Source organism: Drosophila navojoa, chromosome 5 (genome assembly GCF_054131105.1).
Source record: "Drosophila navojoa isolate 15081-1374.11 chromosome 5, UAZ_NAV_1.0, whole genome shotgun sequence".
Lineage (NCBI taxonomy): Eukaryota > Metazoa > Arthropoda > Insecta > Diptera > Drosophilidae > Drosophila > Drosophila navojoa.
The window spans coordinates 1,849,375-1,866,473 of NC_142893.1; the positions used below are offsets into that span (position 1 = coordinate 1,849,375).

Sequence of the window (17,099 nt, forward strand, 5' to 3'; positions counted from 1 at the left end):
AAAAGTTATGAGGCCGTTTCATTTTGCACCTGCCAGGGCTGCGCACTCACTCTCACACAACGCTCAGCTCAAATGGCAGCCAATTGCAGTTGGCTGCCAAAGCAATGCGCATGTCCATCCCACTGAATGGCCGGCTTCCAGTGAGCAACTCTATTTGAAGCAGGCGGAAAAGCTAATGAGCGAAAAAATACTTTACATGCAGCCCTGGTTTCTGTGATACAGACGTAAAACTAGTTATTGCTCGCTTACGATTTAAGCATACGACTTGATGACCCAAGCGTGCGCTACATTTACAAAGGAAAATTTTAAAATGGTGAGGAAATTTTTACATTTACACAAAATGAGAATTATGCTTTTATTTAAATATAAACATCAAACTGTGGCTTAATTTAGATTTTTCTATCGTACAAAAATAGTATGTAATCAAGTAATTTTCACATTAACCCAATGAACTCATTTGCCTGACTTATTCAACTGTAGGGGATTAAGCGTAGTTTTCTCTTTTGTGGTCGAAGCACACACACATACATAAGGGTATGAGTAAGCGCTCATTTGTGCGGCAGTGTATGCGTGTGAGTGCTTGTGCATTTAAAAGTTTTACCTGTTGCTTTTCAATTGTTTTACACTTTGATAGAAATTATTTTGTGCACAATTTTGTTGGACCAACGTTTGTTTGCATACAGAATCCGTTAAAACATCAAGATTCGTAGAAATAATTACAACAACAGGTGGTTAAACACACACAAGAAACAAATCGTTTACAATTTATAAAAATGTATGCAAGTGTGTGCGCGCGTGTGTATGTGTAAGTGTAAGCTTTGCTTGTGTAAAACAAAGACCTGACTTGAAGACAATATTGTTGTTGCCGCTGCTGCTATGGAGAGGGCAGAAGACCAAAGCTGTAGCAGCATACACATAAATACATTTGTAAGCATATTCACACATACATATGTAAGTATGTTTATATATATGTAGGTATGTATACACATTTGTGATACGTAATTTCTTGGGGTTTTGCCTTTGGTTGGTTGAATTGCAATAAAACTGGTTTCCTAAGTCAGGCGTATAATGTACGATGTACCATACAAATGCATGTCGATATGTACATACATATGTATGTATGTATGTATGCTTGTATTTAACTGTGCACATACGAGGATTTTAATTATGGTTGTCGCTGCTGCTGGTAAATGCATGCCATGCATTTTTTTTATTTTGTTCATCAGTATTTTCCATCAATTTTTGCCACATTTTGACTGCAGCGTTGCACGGTAAATTGCATCGACAGGCCAACTGTGTTGATGCTCCCGAAACCGGCTTAACATGTACACGAGTGCATGTGCCCGTGTGTGAGAGTGTATGCGAGAGTATTCCAGGCTTGCGAATGGCATCCCGGTACCTGCGACTTTAGCGCTCTCACAAAACTCAGTCATACTGTCTGTCGCTCAGCACAGCAGTAACAAGTACAAAACTAAAGAGAGGGAGAGAGCGTTTACAGTTAGGCCATGGCTGCATTTTGCCATTTTCTTTGCCTATATTGCAAATTCATTTTTGTTGTTTTTTGTTTTCATTGAGAGGCTTTGGCTTTTCTTTCAGTCCGTTCCGTTCCGTTCATAGGGCGACTCAGGCAAATTGCTGGGGCGTTATTTTTGTTTTGCTTGTGTGCGCTCATGCTGATGTCACACCCAACGCTGCCCCCGCCCAGCCTGTGCTTGAGACAGCGAGACCTTTGTTTTTTTCCTCCACAGATCATGCAAATTATAAACAATATTGGCATTTAATTTTTGTTATTGCGTATCATTGTTATCGATGTCGTCGCCGCCTTCTTAGGGGGCGTTGACTGCCATCGAGCACAGGGTACGGCTTGTTTGTGTTTTAAATCGAGTTTTGTTACTTGTCGCCGAGGCTGACTTTATCAGTGAGGTTTCGTTGAGTTCAAAGGCCCAATTCAACAAATCCAATAAGAATAACAGCAGCAGCAACAACAACAACAACAACAACAACAATTGGTAATGGGCGTCTGCTTAAAATTAAATGTCATAAAAATGTTATTGTAAATATGCATTTATCAAATGACAGCCAGTTTTCCCATTTCGAGACGTGCTGGTATTTCTAAAGCGCAATCTTCAAAAAAAGGGGAGAAATAAATAAATAAATTAAATAAATAACTACTTTTTTATAAGCCTAGAGTTAGTGCCGGCAGCGACGTCAGCTGCGCTGTTAGGCAGCATAATTTACATACGTGACAATGTTAAAGCGCAGCTCAAGTCACGTTTTTGCTTCACGCTTTTTTTTCATTTTATTTATTTTGTTTTCGTTTGAATGCGACGGGCGGACGGCGACTGCTGCTCTTATCGCGCCTGTGTAATCACTGGTACTGGCTGAACCGTGATCACCCTGTGGCGGCTGCACTTGCTGCTGCGCTGATTTCGCTAAATTTTGTGATCTGGCTTTGGCCTGACTTGCGCTTATCAGTCAGCGCACACTTTCGAGCGCTGAACGCCCCCAACACAGACACACGCATACATACATACGCATGCGTATGTGTGTGTGTTTGCAGAGTAATTCAATTATTTTGTATATTATTTTCAATGCGACAATAAAATAACAAGCGACAATAACAACAGCAACACAGATAAGTTTTGTCATTGTTGCGATTGTTGTTGTTGTTGTTGCTGCTGTAGTTGTAGTTGTAGTTGTAGTTGTTGGCGCTATGGCACCGACTGGCACAGGCAGAGAGCAATTATTTTGTATTCCGCTTGGTCGCTTGGTTGAGATAGTGTGAGACTTCCGTTGAATGGGGGCCAGCGGCTATGGAGACTCGGAGGGGCAAACGGAAAAGAGCGAAAGTTTTGTTTTAGAAAACAACAAAAACAAAAAACAAAAAAAAAAAAAAAAACAAAAAAGGAAAACAATTATAGAAGGTTTTTATTGTTGTTGCCGTTTTTCTGTTTATGCAACGCAGATCGGGTTTCTTAATGGCATCATAAATTGCAGTTGTTGCACAAAAAACAAAACAATAACCAAAACGTGGGACAAGGTCATTAAATGCATTTCATATAGGAAAGTGTTGACATTTAAATTAAATGTTGGCGCGCTCCGTTGCCTCAGCACATTAACGTTTTCCCTGTAAGGTGGCAACTATATATGGTTCTGAGCTCCGATCAACAGCTGTTTAGCAGAGCACTGTTATCTTTTTAAGCACTGTGGTAGCTCTGCATGGTTGTAAACTCCTCTCAACAGCTGTTAAGCATTAACAGCTCGTTGCACACGCACAATCGATATGTGCGAGCAGCGCTAACATTTCGATAGTCAGTTGCGTGCCTATCGCCCGACCACCGCGATTTGCTGAACGTCTTAAAAATATTTATAATTGAAACATTTACATTTGTTCGCTAATTTTCCCATTGCATTTAGCGTGGTCGCGTTATTAATACAATAGCAGTGCCAACTATACGTGCGCTGCACCCACACACACGCGCGGGCGAGCAGAGTTTTGTTTACCTTTTTTTCCCGTGTTGGATATCGAGAAGTTTTTGCTGCTGCAACATATGTACACGCACATATGTAAATAGATAGGTTTATGTATGTGGCAGTGTGTGTGCGTGCATATTGTATATATGTATATAAATATATAGTGTGTGTAGAAAATGGCATTTAACAGTGAACAGTTAAGTTAATGCGCAACGATGCAGATGCCGTCGCCTGCAGTTGCTGCGCTGCCCACCAGGTGTTTATTTTAAGAGTGTGGCCCCAAAAAGGAAAACAACAACAACAACAACAAAAAGCAACGAAACTAAACGCAAAGAAAATCGTTCGCGAGCTGTTCCACATGGAAAACGAGCCCCAAACAATTGGCTTTTCCCGCTCCCGCAGTTGTAGTTGTTGCTGGATATGAATCTGAATTTGAATCTGAATCTAAATCTGCAGCAAAGTAAGTACAAAAAACGTCTCCCATATACTAGCCTCCATCTCGCTCCCATTCACTACCGTTCCCATTCTTGGCCTCCCACACACACACAAACACACACAGAGTCATGCTCACGTACACATGTTTACGCAGTGTGTACATAACATAATTATCGATGAGCTGCGCTGTTATCTCTCTCTGATAAGTGCGCTGCTTCGATTAGCGTTGCCGTATTGGTTTTCCAATTAGATTTTGTTGTTAGGTTTGTTGTTGTTGTTTTGTTTTGTTTTCACTCAAGGGCATTTTGCTTTGCGGTTTCTTTGGCACAATTTCTTGTTTTTTTTTTTTTTCAGTTTGTTTTTATTTTTTTTTTGTGGCTCGTCTGTTTGTTATCCTGTAAAAAATCGTGTATTTGTATATTTATTAAGTGTCATGTCTTATTTATCATACTCATTCTCTCTGGCTTTTGATTTATGTTTCTAATAAAATTTCAATAGACTTGCAATTTGTCGTTTTTGCATAGCAGCGTTGCCAGTCCGCCTCCTTGTCCTCTTCTAGTGCGTTGAGCTTACACCCTTCGCCTCTCCCCCTCTGGCACTTGCCATGCTTGATGCCACGTGCGTTGGCCTGCACAGTGGTTGCATTTAGTTCAACATCTTGTGAATAAGCAAAAAATATGCAGCAAGTGTTTTCCATTTAATGAGTCATAAATATTCTTGTTTTCTCTTTAATTATATTTAAGTTCAATATTTAGAAATTCGTTTATACTTATTTTTAATGACTCATTAAAATATATTTTTTTTGTAACTGAATTAATATTCTTTTTAATTAGTTTACAAACGTAAATATTTTTAGGATTTTCGAATGAATAATTTAATTTTATGAATTTAAATAGGTTTCTATATTATTTTTAATGAACAAAGTTTGTTTTATTATTATTACTTTTTTTTTGTCAATTCTTTTTATGATGACAATATTAATTTATTTGTTTAATATTTTATACATTTATTTTGATTGTTAAGATATGTATATATTTTTTGAAATTATCTTTTGTCCGCAAAATGTTATATTTTGTTATTTTTATTAAAATGTTGCTTGCATATTTCTTGTTCCACTGTGCACCGCCTCTCACACATCAAAAGCCGCGAACGAACGCAAAAATATGCGAAACTTCAGCAAAGCCTTACGCTGAGCCATTCTCTCTCGTCCTCTCGCCTTTCGCAGCAGTGTTTTATGTGCCAGGACTTTTGTTGTTACTTAGCTCTCGCTATTGTTGTTGTAGCTGTTGTTTTTGTTGTTGTTGTTATGGCTGTTAGGCCTAGGTTCTGCATTTGGGGCGGTCCTGTGTCCTGCCATACATTACAATGAAGTATGTGCGCCCGAATGAATGGCCGCTGCTCAGCTCTGACTCCTTCTGTTGGCCTGGCTGCCTAGCTGCCTAGCTGCCCGCCTGATTGTTTTGCTTGGCGACCTTTTCACACACACACTCGCTTAACTACATATGTACATGTGTGCTAGTACAGTGAAGACTTTTGTAAAAGAACAGTCGCCTTGAGTGAATATTTGCTTGATGCTTGTTTATTATTTTCGAGGCAAACTTTTGGCAAGCACTTTATGGGTATGCTATACAAAAGTACAGTAAAACACCGCCTAATGAACGCCTGCTTAGAGCTGAACTACTTAATTTTCCTTAAATTTAGTTAACTATTTGCTTAGCTGTGCTTTTTCTCAGCCAAATCTCTATCAATGGTTCACTCTAGTCAGTGCTCACTGTACTTATGTGTAGGTATCTTTGCACATGGTCACAGACGGCCAGCAGTGGCAGTGGCTAATTATGACCCGCACGTTTTCAAAACAAACAGCTGAAAGAGCTGCGCAGGGGTGGGAGGGGCGCTAGGGGGCTAAGAGCAGCTGCCTTGCTCTGGCAGACGCGACAAGGGGGCTCTGGGGGGCTGTCATCCTCTTGCCCTTTCCTTGGCATACAAGTGTTTAGCTACGTTTAAATGTTTCCGGCGCTCACTTTTGTTTCGTGTCGCCTTCAGCCTTGGAGTCTATATTTGGCAACGCATGCAGCCTGACACTTTACCAGCCCCCTTCAAAGACCCCGCCACCACCCCGCCCGCAGCCACGCCGCTGCTCAGCTGTCGTCGCTCTGTTTGTTTGTTGCACTTTTATTGCGTTTTACCAGCTAAGTAGTCCTGTGTGTGAGCCATAAACATGTCGTCTTTCGCTTGATTTAGCGACCAGCCTGCCCCCCCTCTCTCTCTCTCTCTTTCTCTCTGTGTGTGTGTGTCCTTTGTAGCCTCGCTCCACTGTCAGCCTTCAGCCATTGTTGTGGCCGTCTAAGCTCTATGTCGCGCATACGTAACGCTCAACTGATCTGCTCGCAATAGACGTGCGCACACACAATGGGCCAGCCCAGCTTGTCAAAATTTGTTGCGCCCCAAACGCTGTCAGATTTCTAGTTATGAGCTGACAATAACTGCCAATGCGAGGGTTGCCCATAATGTTGTTTGTTGGCTTAATAAGTGTTTTAAATATTTGATATTTGTTGATGCATGGAAATGAAATGCGAGAGATAATAAAAGCGACAATCTCTGTGGAGTAGAGCTTAGTTAGTAGACATAGATTGTTAGTATATTAAACATATATGAAGCTTTTAAAGGCTTTTATTCAATATTTGATTATGACTTTGAGACATCAAGTAAACCATATGCAAGCTTCTTGAATGTGATCTGTCTGCTCCTTCGTTAGTATCATTGTATCTCGAGAACTTTAAGAGCACTTTAAGCCTTAATCAATAAAGTATATTCTACTTCGATATCAAGATTTGATACATTGAAAGAACTTTAAGCCTTAATCAAATATGTATATACTACTTCGATATTGAGATTGATTCTTTTGGAATAGCTTATATTCACTTAAGTTGAATAAGGTAAATCTCGCCTCTTTCATAAGAAGCCCCACTAGATCACTCTCTCTCTCTCTCCCTCTGTTTCTGTATTACCCCAACATATTCTACTCACTTGACAAATTGTGAAATCAACCCTCGCAGTCATAAATCTGCCGGCTGTTTAGCTTGGCAATCTTTCAGATCTGCATACAAAGCCGTCGCCTGTCGCTGCCTGGTTTGGGGCGTTTTGAGTTATGCGCAAAGTTGGACCAACTTGACTCTCGATAATAATGTGCTTTATTTACTTTTTATTCTCAGACCAAACAAAGAATGGCCTGAGCCGTGTTAGCCTGGTCAAATCGCAGAGCAGCGCCAAGCTGAGCCACAGCAATGAGGTCGCAACAGCAACAGCAGCAGCAGCAGCAACGGCAACAACGACAACAACTAGCTTACGCGCTGCCAAACTTAAGATCGAGGCCATGCAACAGCAGCGCGGCAGCAGCAACAGCAACGGCAGCAGCAGCAGCAGCAACAACAACAGCGGCAGCAGCAACATCATTCTGCTGCGCGGCACTCGCAACGAGAATGGACAGATCATCATACAGAACAAGCAGGATATACTCAGCCTGCTCAGCGAACAGCAGCAGGAGAAGGCGACAGCCCTAACGCTCAATCAGCTGCCCACCACGACAACTGTGGCACGCAAAACGATTGTCCAGAGCAACGGCAACAGCAGCAACAGTAGCAACTGCAGCAGCAGCAATGGCAGCAACATCATCAACAGCTGCAGCAACAGCAGCTCGGGCAGCATTTCAATTGTGGCCAGCAGCGGCAAGGACACGAATACGATCCTGCTGCAGACGCCCATCAATGCAAGCCAGCTGGAGAGCGTGCTCAAGGCGCAGGTGAACAGCAGCAACAGCAACAACAATGCCACAAAGCTGATCGAGCGCCCCTTTATGCTGAAGCATGTAAGTATCATAATCTTAGCATTACTATTGTCATTCGAATTTGTATTATCATTAGCAATTTCTCTTATCCTTATTATTGTGATTCGTTGTATATACTTCTCTGTTTATTGTTGATTGCTCATTGTTCATTGTTTACTGTTCATTGTTCATTCTTCATTGTTCATTGTTCATTGTTCATTGTTTATTATTCACTATGCATTATGCATTATGCACTATTCATTATTCATTATTCATTGTTCATAGTTCATAGTTCATATTTCATAGTTCATATTTCATAGTTCATAGTTAATTGTTGATTGTTAATTGTTAATTATTCATTGTTCATTGTTTATAGTTCATTGTTCATAGTTCATAGCTCATTCTTCATTCTTCATTGTTTATTGATCATTATTCATTATTCATTGTTCATTGTTTATTATTCATTGTTCATCGTTCATTGTTTATTGTTTATTGCTCAACGTATATCACTATCATAATTATGATTGCCATCATCATTATCATCATCCCTCTACTTCTCCTCTTGCTAACCCTTTTTCATTTCCTCTTCCAGGCCTCGCGCAGTCTCAGCTCTGAGAGCAATTGCGACAGCAAGTCGCCGTTTGTGCTGCAAACGCTGAAGCGTTTGGAGAAATCACAGTCTATACTAGTCATACGCAACTCGACGTCTGCCGCCAACAATACGCCGCCGCTGCAGCTGAGCAGCAGCAGCAGCAACAGCAACAGCAGCAGCAACAAGAGCAACAACGCCAACAGCAACAATGTGACGCAGCAGACGCATCTGCTGAGCGTTTCGCGCAGCTCGAAGGCGCCCAAAGCGGTGGCTGCTACGTTGCAGAAGCTGAAGGCGCCAGCGGCGGCGGCAGCGGCAGCGGCGGGTGGCACGACTATTTTGAGACTGAGCAAGAGCGTCAACAAGCAGGTGGCAACAGCGACAACAACAGCAGTAACAGCAGCAGCAGCAGCAGCAACAGCAACAGCAGCAACAACAACAACAGTAGCAGCAGCAGCAGGAGCAGTAACTGTTGCCACAACAAATAAACTGTCCATGGAGCAGCAGCAGCCGCAAACGAATGTGCCACTGGGGAACGGTAAGTCAGACCAGCACAATAGCTTATATAGAAGAGAAAGAGAGAGAGAGAGAGAAAGAGAGAGAGAGCGAGAGAGAGAGAGCGGTCAGCATTGCTATCTCTGCCTGCATTTCAGATGCGCCACATAAATCGACAGCCGCCTGTACAGGTGCACGGCTTGTCTGTCTCTGAGCGCTGCTTTTGTTTTTGGGCCTTAAAAATTGACAACTGTCGAAACTGTATTTGGTTTTGCTGTTGCCTATTTCGAGGCGTCGCGCTTTAAAGCCGCAAGTATCCTTGGCTACATATCCTTTCGGACTGAGCGTACGTGGCTAGCCTAACAATTATTCAATTAAATGCGAATAAACTTGGCCTCCGGCGGCCGCCTGCTCGCTCGCTTGTCTGACCCCCAGCCCAACTCTCTGTTCTCCCCTCTCTCTCTGCCCTCTTCTTCTCTTTCTTACACTCTCTTGTTTTTTTCTTGTCTCTAGTTGTAGTCCAGCTGTGCACGCGGTTGGTGGCTCATTGATTTTCACACTAGCCAAGCATTTGTTAGATACCCTGTAAGCACGTCAGCTTACATGGGGTCTATTGTTGTGTACACATCTAATGTTTATATATGGGTATAGGAATATAGACGATATGCATAAGTCTTAAGTAAAGGACAGAAGTAAAGGTAGAGGGCAATATCTAGCTGTACTCAGACTGATTCATAGAGAACTTTCATATCCAAGTTGACCTCTTCAATACTGCTTCGATTTTCATATGATTCTACTAAATCCTACTTGATGTATTAAATATATAGATAAGACTGTCTCTGTCTCTCCACTACTCTACAGGGTAACTCTGCTTTCATACAACAATTCCACTCCCTCATTCACTTCGACTCTTTAGCTTTTCTTGATGGCCTCTCTGGAGGGCAAACTGAAAACGTGGCTCAATTGGCTGTTGCTGGTCCTTTGGGCTGGCCGCCTTCTTCCTCTGTATTCCTCTACTTCTTCTTCTTCTTCTTCTTCTCAGCTCACAGTGTTCATTAGCGAGTGAGTTGCTCGTTTCGTAACCTGTAACGATTGCCAAATTAGTTCATTTGAGCATTAAGTGCTCAAGACCGACTCTCAAACATAATATTTGATTCGATTGATCCAATTGAATCTTCTTAAACTAAAACTTTCCTAAGTGCTCTTCAGCTCATTTGAGAAAGTTCGAAGCAAAGCCCAAAATGTGGAGCGACAATGGTGATGCTATTGAAGCTGAAGCAAAATCTTAGTAAGAAAACCTATTTGAGATTTCAATTGAAGTTGTGTTTATGCGGAATTTAAGAAAATGTTTAGAATTATCTTTCATAGACTTCAAGATCTCTTGCTTTTCAGTTTTTAGAACTCCCTTCCATTTCCTGTTTAGGCAAGGCTATCAGCTCCTTCATGCTTTCTTGCCTTAAATACTCTGTCTCCTCTGACTTACGCCTGAATCCCGTAGGATATTTTCTAATTTTATTTAAGATCTTTACTTCATGCTCCTTATATTTATTGAGTCGGCATTCAAGTTCCTTTCTGTGTTTAGAATTGGAACTGTTGAACTCTAGAAAGACTTGGCAAGTTCACATTCTTCTTCCTTCATGTTTATAAATCTTATTTCTACGGATTAACAAGTCTTGTCTATAGTGTTTACTATTGTTATATGGCTTCTTTTTTCTCAACTATATCTCAAGATATATGTATATCAATATATTAAACATTGAGTACATATTTTGTCTAAGTTTATATTGTTGTGGATGCAGCGAAATCTTGTTTCTCTCTACTCTCAAGTAAAATATTCTTATGGAGCATAGATTATGTAACTTAAATACAAAGAACTTTCTTAACTAGTTTAAACACTTTTAACAGTTTATCAGCATTCTGAAGTAGTTCTCTAAGTTTCCATCTTGGGCACTTCCATGAAGATTGTAGATTGAAGATTGTCGCCGTCGATTAGCCAAGTGGCAGCTGGCGTTCAAAATAAGTTGCACGTCTATGTGGAATGCCTCGGGGCAGCAGCAGCAGCACCAGCAGCAGCAGCAGCAGCAGCTGAATTATTGCTGAGCTAAACAGAAAATGGTTTTTCTATGCGTGGTTGTTGTTCTTGCATAGAATTTGCGACAATTGTAGGAAGAGTTATTTGGTCTATCAGACCGTTTGTCAGTCTCCTGCTCGCTCTTTGTATGTGTGTGTGTGTGGAGGTGTTGATTATTGCACTCGATACAGAGAGAAAGAGAGAGCGAGAGAGAGAGAGACAGTGGGGCAGTGTGAAGCGCCCTTTGTTTTTTGGCCATATTTTTTTTATGTGCTGACAAGCCGAAACACTTGCAAAGAGCTGTTAAGTGATTTTTAAGCCAGATTTAAGTTATGGCCAAGACGATTGGGCTGCCACACTTCCTCTATCTCTTTGGGTATGTGGGCGTCAAGTGGCTAAAAGTGTCGAGCTGTCGCGGCATATTGCAAACTCGAGTATTGCTGATGTTTCAATTGGTCTTTTGCCGAGAGACAGGCAGCTAGGCAGGCAGGGCAGACAGACAGTCGGGCACAACTTACTCATCGTTGATGCACTGGGAGAAAAATTGTAGTGGCAATATATATTAAATAACAAGCAACTATCAATAGCTGAAAGTTATCAAGTCTCTTTGAAATGATACTCATACTCAATCATATAAAGTAAACTTTTTTATCGAACGAAGCTGGAACTTATAATTTGTTTGTTGGCGTGTCTTAAAACCTTATATTCATCACTTGAACCAGTCTAAACTCTACATTTCTAATATCCAACTATTGTTGTGCTTAAGCTATGATTATAATGCCAAAAGAATTTTCTAAAAAATCCAGAAAACTCTTCTTAAATTTAATCTAGTTTTCCCTCAGTTTTTTGCTTAGAAGGCTTTCATATGATACCTTTCCATTGTCATTACCTTTCAATTTTTAACAGTGTACAATACTTTCTATGCCCAAAAACAAGTGTATGTGTGTGTGTTTGTGTGTGTGTATTGTGTGCTAAATGCAGACATCCGTGAGATACTTATCTGATTTGCAGCTAACAAAGTGCAACACACGCCGCCTCATACCTTTTGCATTGCATTTTATTGATAAAACTTTGGCTAAAATTTTAAATAATTTTAATTTAGTTTTAGTTTAGTTTGAGGCCATATTGTATTTGTTATGCTCATTGTTGTTGCTGTTGTTGTTGTTGCTTTTCGGCTTTATCATATAGAGTAAAGCCATTAGCTAAAAGGCGCCCAACCTTCAAAAAAAAAAAAACGCCGAAAATTTATTTGATTCTTGCATTTCTATTTCTTTTGCTATTGCTGGGGTCTTCGAATGAAGGGTGTCTTGACTCAGGGAAAGTCTTTGCTGCTGTAGAGTTGTATGTAATACCATAAAGGTATATATATATATTTAATATCTAAAAGTAGAATCTATTTTTCTGTGCATTGTGAATATTTATCGATATCGATAGCTAATAAATGATAAACATCAGTTCCTCGCTTGCACTTGCACTCTATAGGGTATTTCCTAGTCAATCACTTCATATGCTATACTTTTTTCTCGATTTTTTCAACTTCTTTTGCCACACAATGTTTTTTTTTCTATTTTGAAGGTAAGCAAATTAAACAAATTACCAACAAACAGGCGGCTCAGGTGTGAGCCCCGCCCCCCAACTGTAGGTCGCTCGTCCAAAAGTATCTATGAGATACTATATATTTTTTTTGCATTTCGCATGCATGCGCGCGTCATGTGAGCAAAGTTTTCTGTGTGTTTTTTTTTTTTTTGCAGTTTGTTTTTTATTTTGGCCATTCGTTTTGATTTTTTTCACTTTCTGGTTGTTTTTTCTTGAAAAATCCTTTTGGCTCGCTTCATTATCATTTTTGTTGCTCTTCCTTCGAGCACATAATTGCCAAGAGAAATAAAGGCAAACTTTTGCACAGCAAAAAAATGGAAAACAAAAGCTAGAAAACTTTTGCATTTCCGTTGTTATGAAACTTGAGCCAGTGTTGAAAAACAGCTAAAAGAACTGGGTGTACAGGAAAAAAAAGAATCACAAACAGAAAAAACTTTTTTCCCATATATTTTTTTTGGCTAAAAAATTATGATGGGTCGGCGCCTGGCACCACTTCACACACACACACACATACAAACAGTGTGTGTGAGAGGGAGGGAACGAGTGAGTGCGATTTGCTGTGTGGGCGTCTAATTAGTTAATCCCTTTGGCTAATTGCCTCACTGCCACGCCCATCCATACACATCTCGCCTTCTCATTTCTATTTCACTTGTTTGTTCTTCATTTTTGTTTTCCTTCTTTTTGATTATTGTGTCGCAAGTTTGAAATTCGTCGTTAACTTTTTGTTGCATGCTGTCGGTGTGACCATATTTGCAGTGCCCTGATTTGCTTTATCACACACCTGCCACGCCGGTCACGCCCTGTCAAATGGCTCTCACAAAGCAATTGGGCGCAAATAGACGTTCGCACACAAAGTGTTGCATTAGGCAAACAAATTAATGAATTCTCTGATTTGTATTTGCTCTACAGTTAGATATGGTCGTATGCTTAGAGAGAAAGAGAGAAAAGATAGGGGTAAAAGGATGGCGAATACGCAGCTTTACATACAGCAAGAAAAAGCCCAAGCTATTGTAGTTTTCTCTATATAGACTTATGGAATCCTTAGATAATCCTTTCTTTTTACTACGAATTGACGTAAGATATTTTTCTAAATCTAACGCATCATATCCTGTAGAAATTGGTAAGGATACGGCTGAGTTAGAGCAAATTTTCTGAGTAAGGACATTTTCACATAGCCAGAACTCAGTCATATCCTTAAGAATATCGTAAGGACATATATTTTTGAGCTTGTCCAATACAAGACCATCGATTGGCATTTAAGGATTTTCAGAAATCCACAATCCCCTCAGATTTTTTATAAGGGATGTGGTAGAAAATTGGCTAAAAAGCCAAAAAGGCATGTTAACTTGGCCATTTGAAGGACCAAAGGAAAGAAGTTTGGAAAGAAGAGTGTCATCAACCTCTAGATTAAGAGTTAACAATTGAAAGCATAAAGATCCTTTCGGTAGCTGAGATATACGTAGATTTCCCAATACAAGAAACGAGCTTATAACTCAATAGTAGCCTTGCGTATCCTGACCAGCAGGGTGTCAAAGTGATTGGGGTCAATAGCACTAACAACATGCCATGATCAAAATCGTCCTTTCGGAGATATTAAGCATTTTTGATGTTTTGGGCCATTTTCTTAGCTGCCGAAGTTCCACTTGAAGGCGAAATGTGACAGATGCAGGATTCTTAGATAAGGTATAACTCCTAGATCGAGGTTGATGTGGCTATTACCCAGGATTCCATATCCGGCGCAAGCCTATCCTCGAGTTGCAAAAATTTTTTCGCTAGTAAATGTTGTTTTTCTCCAGCTATACCTCTTTTGTATCCTTAGGGATCTTTAAAGATCTTTATAAGATACGATTTTCTATACTCAAGCGCTCATAGCCATTGTGTTTCTGAATTGATTGGCTTGAACTTATAATAAATATATAAAATGTGTGTTGTAAAATGTTGCCCCTTTTGGGTATGCAACAAATTTTGTTTGGGATCGCAGTGTTGTGAAGAATAGTTTTACTCCGAATTGATATATGCAATAGTTATATATATAAGAAAATCAATTAATAAAGTCAGAAAAAAATGGATATTAGATATCGATTTCTGACAGTAAATCTATAGATCGATGGCATTCTATGATTATCCTTATAGTCCCCTAAAGAGCGAAACTAATGTGCCTTTTAGATAATCTCCATGACTTGATCGTATTCCTGCATGGGTTACTGTCCATTTATCTAGCCTTAACCCCTTGACATATTTTGCTTAATAAATCAATCAAAATATTTGCACTATATATTATAATAATAATTATTATAATATTAATTAAAATGTGTGTTAATTGCTTTTCGGTGCCCACAGCGGGCACCTGGCACCTGGCGTATGTATAATATGTGCTGTGCGTGCCACATATTTGCGCGTTGGCGTCTCTCTCGGCCCAGCATTTGATTAAAAATTCCACTTGGCCAAACAAAAGTTTTGAATGGAGGCCTTTTGGCAGTCGCTGCCGGATGACGCCTAAAAACAGGATCCTCCCTCTTCGGCCCCAGCTGCCACTCTGGCTAGCTGCATGCCGGCCACGTGCAGCATATAGCATATAGCATATAGAAATGCATTTGTTTTTATATATCCATGTTGTTTTCTTTGTTCGCTTTGCCTTTTTTGTTTGGGGTAGGCGCCAGGCAGTGCGCAGGATCCTGGCTAGGTGCTGGGTTCCTCTAACGCAGCCGGAAACAACCCCTAACTGCTGTCACAGTTATTGTTGTGCAATAGAAATGTAACAGCTCAACTGAGTGTGTGGGTGTGGGTGTGCATGCATGTGTGTGTGTGTGTATGTGTAGGTGCTGTTCGACCAACCCACACAGCGTCAAGTTGGAATTAGGCTAATTGTTGGCACAGCCAGCCAAAGCTAAACGTATACGAAACGTTGCCTGCCTAATGCTTAGCTTGAGCACCACTGTGCTTACACACACATACATACACCTATAAGCACACTCACACTCTCGCTCACTCACACGCCCTCACACACTCTCTCTCACACACAACTACATTCAGCTACGTGCATCTCGCTCGCTCGCCTTGACTGCTGTTGGCAGCCAAACCGACGAATCCTAGCTGAATGCACAACAGCTGCCGAACGCTGTCAGCTTCGTGTCGAGCCGAAGTGGCTCTCGTGCCGAGGCTGAGGCTTCACGGACGCTGCTGCTGCGGCCGCTGCCAACTGTCGCAGCTGGCATTCAGTTTGCAGACCTTGGGCAAACGTATCGGACGTGGCTCGTGTCTTGTCGCGCAACGATTGTCGTGAAACGATAAACGCAACGTAGTTGTCGCCGTCGTTACGTTACGTCTTACGTATTGTAGCGTGCCGCGTGCCGTGTGCACCACAATATGCCAATATTTATTATTGTCAATATCAATAGCCAGCAAACCAACAGCTGCTGATGCTGATCCTTGGGCTCCATTCAGCCGTTCAGGTTCCCACGTTTGTTTATGTAATTTGTTTAACTCTCTGTATATGTGTCAATGTGTGTGCGTATGTGTGTGTTAACCTGTAATTTCCACCTCTCGTTTATTTATTTACGTTGTTGTTTCAATGTTGCCCACTGTAATTGGTGTTTTCTGCTTATTTTTTGAATACCACGAATTACTTTCCCCCCACCTTTCTTCCAATTTGAATGTAATTAAATGTAATTCCATTGATGTTGTTATGAAACTACATACATGTATTAATGTTATACATATATTGATGTTGTTATCGATGTTTTCTAAAATATATACATATCTATCTATATAGAAATAAGTTTCCTTAAGTGTTTATGTGTCTAATTCTATATGTATTTGATTTTCACTGGTTCTTCAATTTACTCAAGTGTTTTAAGATCTTTCTAAATTTAAATATCTACCATTTTTATGCCTACAATTTAACTGTTAGTATAAATGTAATTTAGTTGTTCAAAGTCGGAAAATCTTTGTTCTGCAAGTGTCTAATCAAAAAGCTTTAGAATATTTAACAACAAATAAAAAGTTTGTATTGTTTAGGCAATCTTAGGAAGGTGTATTATTAGAGCTGATAAGACTCTAATCAAATTCTTATATATTTTAAGACAGTGAACATTATGAACATAACTTTAAGACCTTAATGAGGAACTCTATGGTCAATTTATGATAATTTTATGCAAACATAAAAAAAATAATTTGAGATTAAACAGATCATCTCCAATTGTTGTTGTTAAGTGATCAATGTATGTGCAAAGCAAACATTTTATCTTATATCTATGTATATAAAATATTTATTTAAGATTGTTGAGATCGTTTAGTTGTTTGTGAAAGTAAAAAAAAAAAACATGAAAATCTTAAAATGAAGTATCCTATTGATAGTTGTGAAACATTTAAGTCTTGTAATATACATATATACTCAATTATAGGACTACAGTAAAGTGTGAAAAAGAACACCAAATTGTTAAAAATATAGTTTTTAAACTATAGTTAAAAGTGATAAGAAAAAAATTAAAGAATCTGTTTAACTAAATTTCGATTCGAAGAAAAACAAAAGATAAAACAAATAATGTACTTGCAGTTGGCTATAACCTTTGCTTAATACTCGTTCTAGCTATAAAAGCAACGCAATTTATGAA

The 17,099-nt window shown here is 39.8% G+C and overlaps 1 protein-coding gene across 5 annotated transcripts in view; it reads left to right on the top strand.

The window, feature by feature from the left end:
- Nucleotides 1-541: 541 nt before the first annotated feature.
- The window catches only part of Camta (Calmodulin-binding transcription activator), a 47,331-nt gene continuing 30,773 nt past the window's right edge, over nt 542-17,099 (top strand). For 4 of the 5 annotated variants that reach the window (XM_089262243.1, XM_089262241.1, XM_089262245.1 and 1 more), the window contains exons 1-3: nt 3,304-3,934; nt 7,122-7,774; nt 8,325-8,862. In XM_089262243.1, coding sequence (XP_089118369.1) covers nt 3,895-3,934; nt 7,122-7,774; nt 8,325-8,862 — 1,231 coding nt within the window. In that variant the 5' untranslated portion in view covers nt 3,304-3,894. Of the gene's footprint in view, nt 812-3,303; nt 3,935-7,121; nt 7,775-8,324; nt 8,863-17,099 lie in introns of those variants that run through there. The other variant, XM_089262242.1, reaches the window with a different exon arrangement.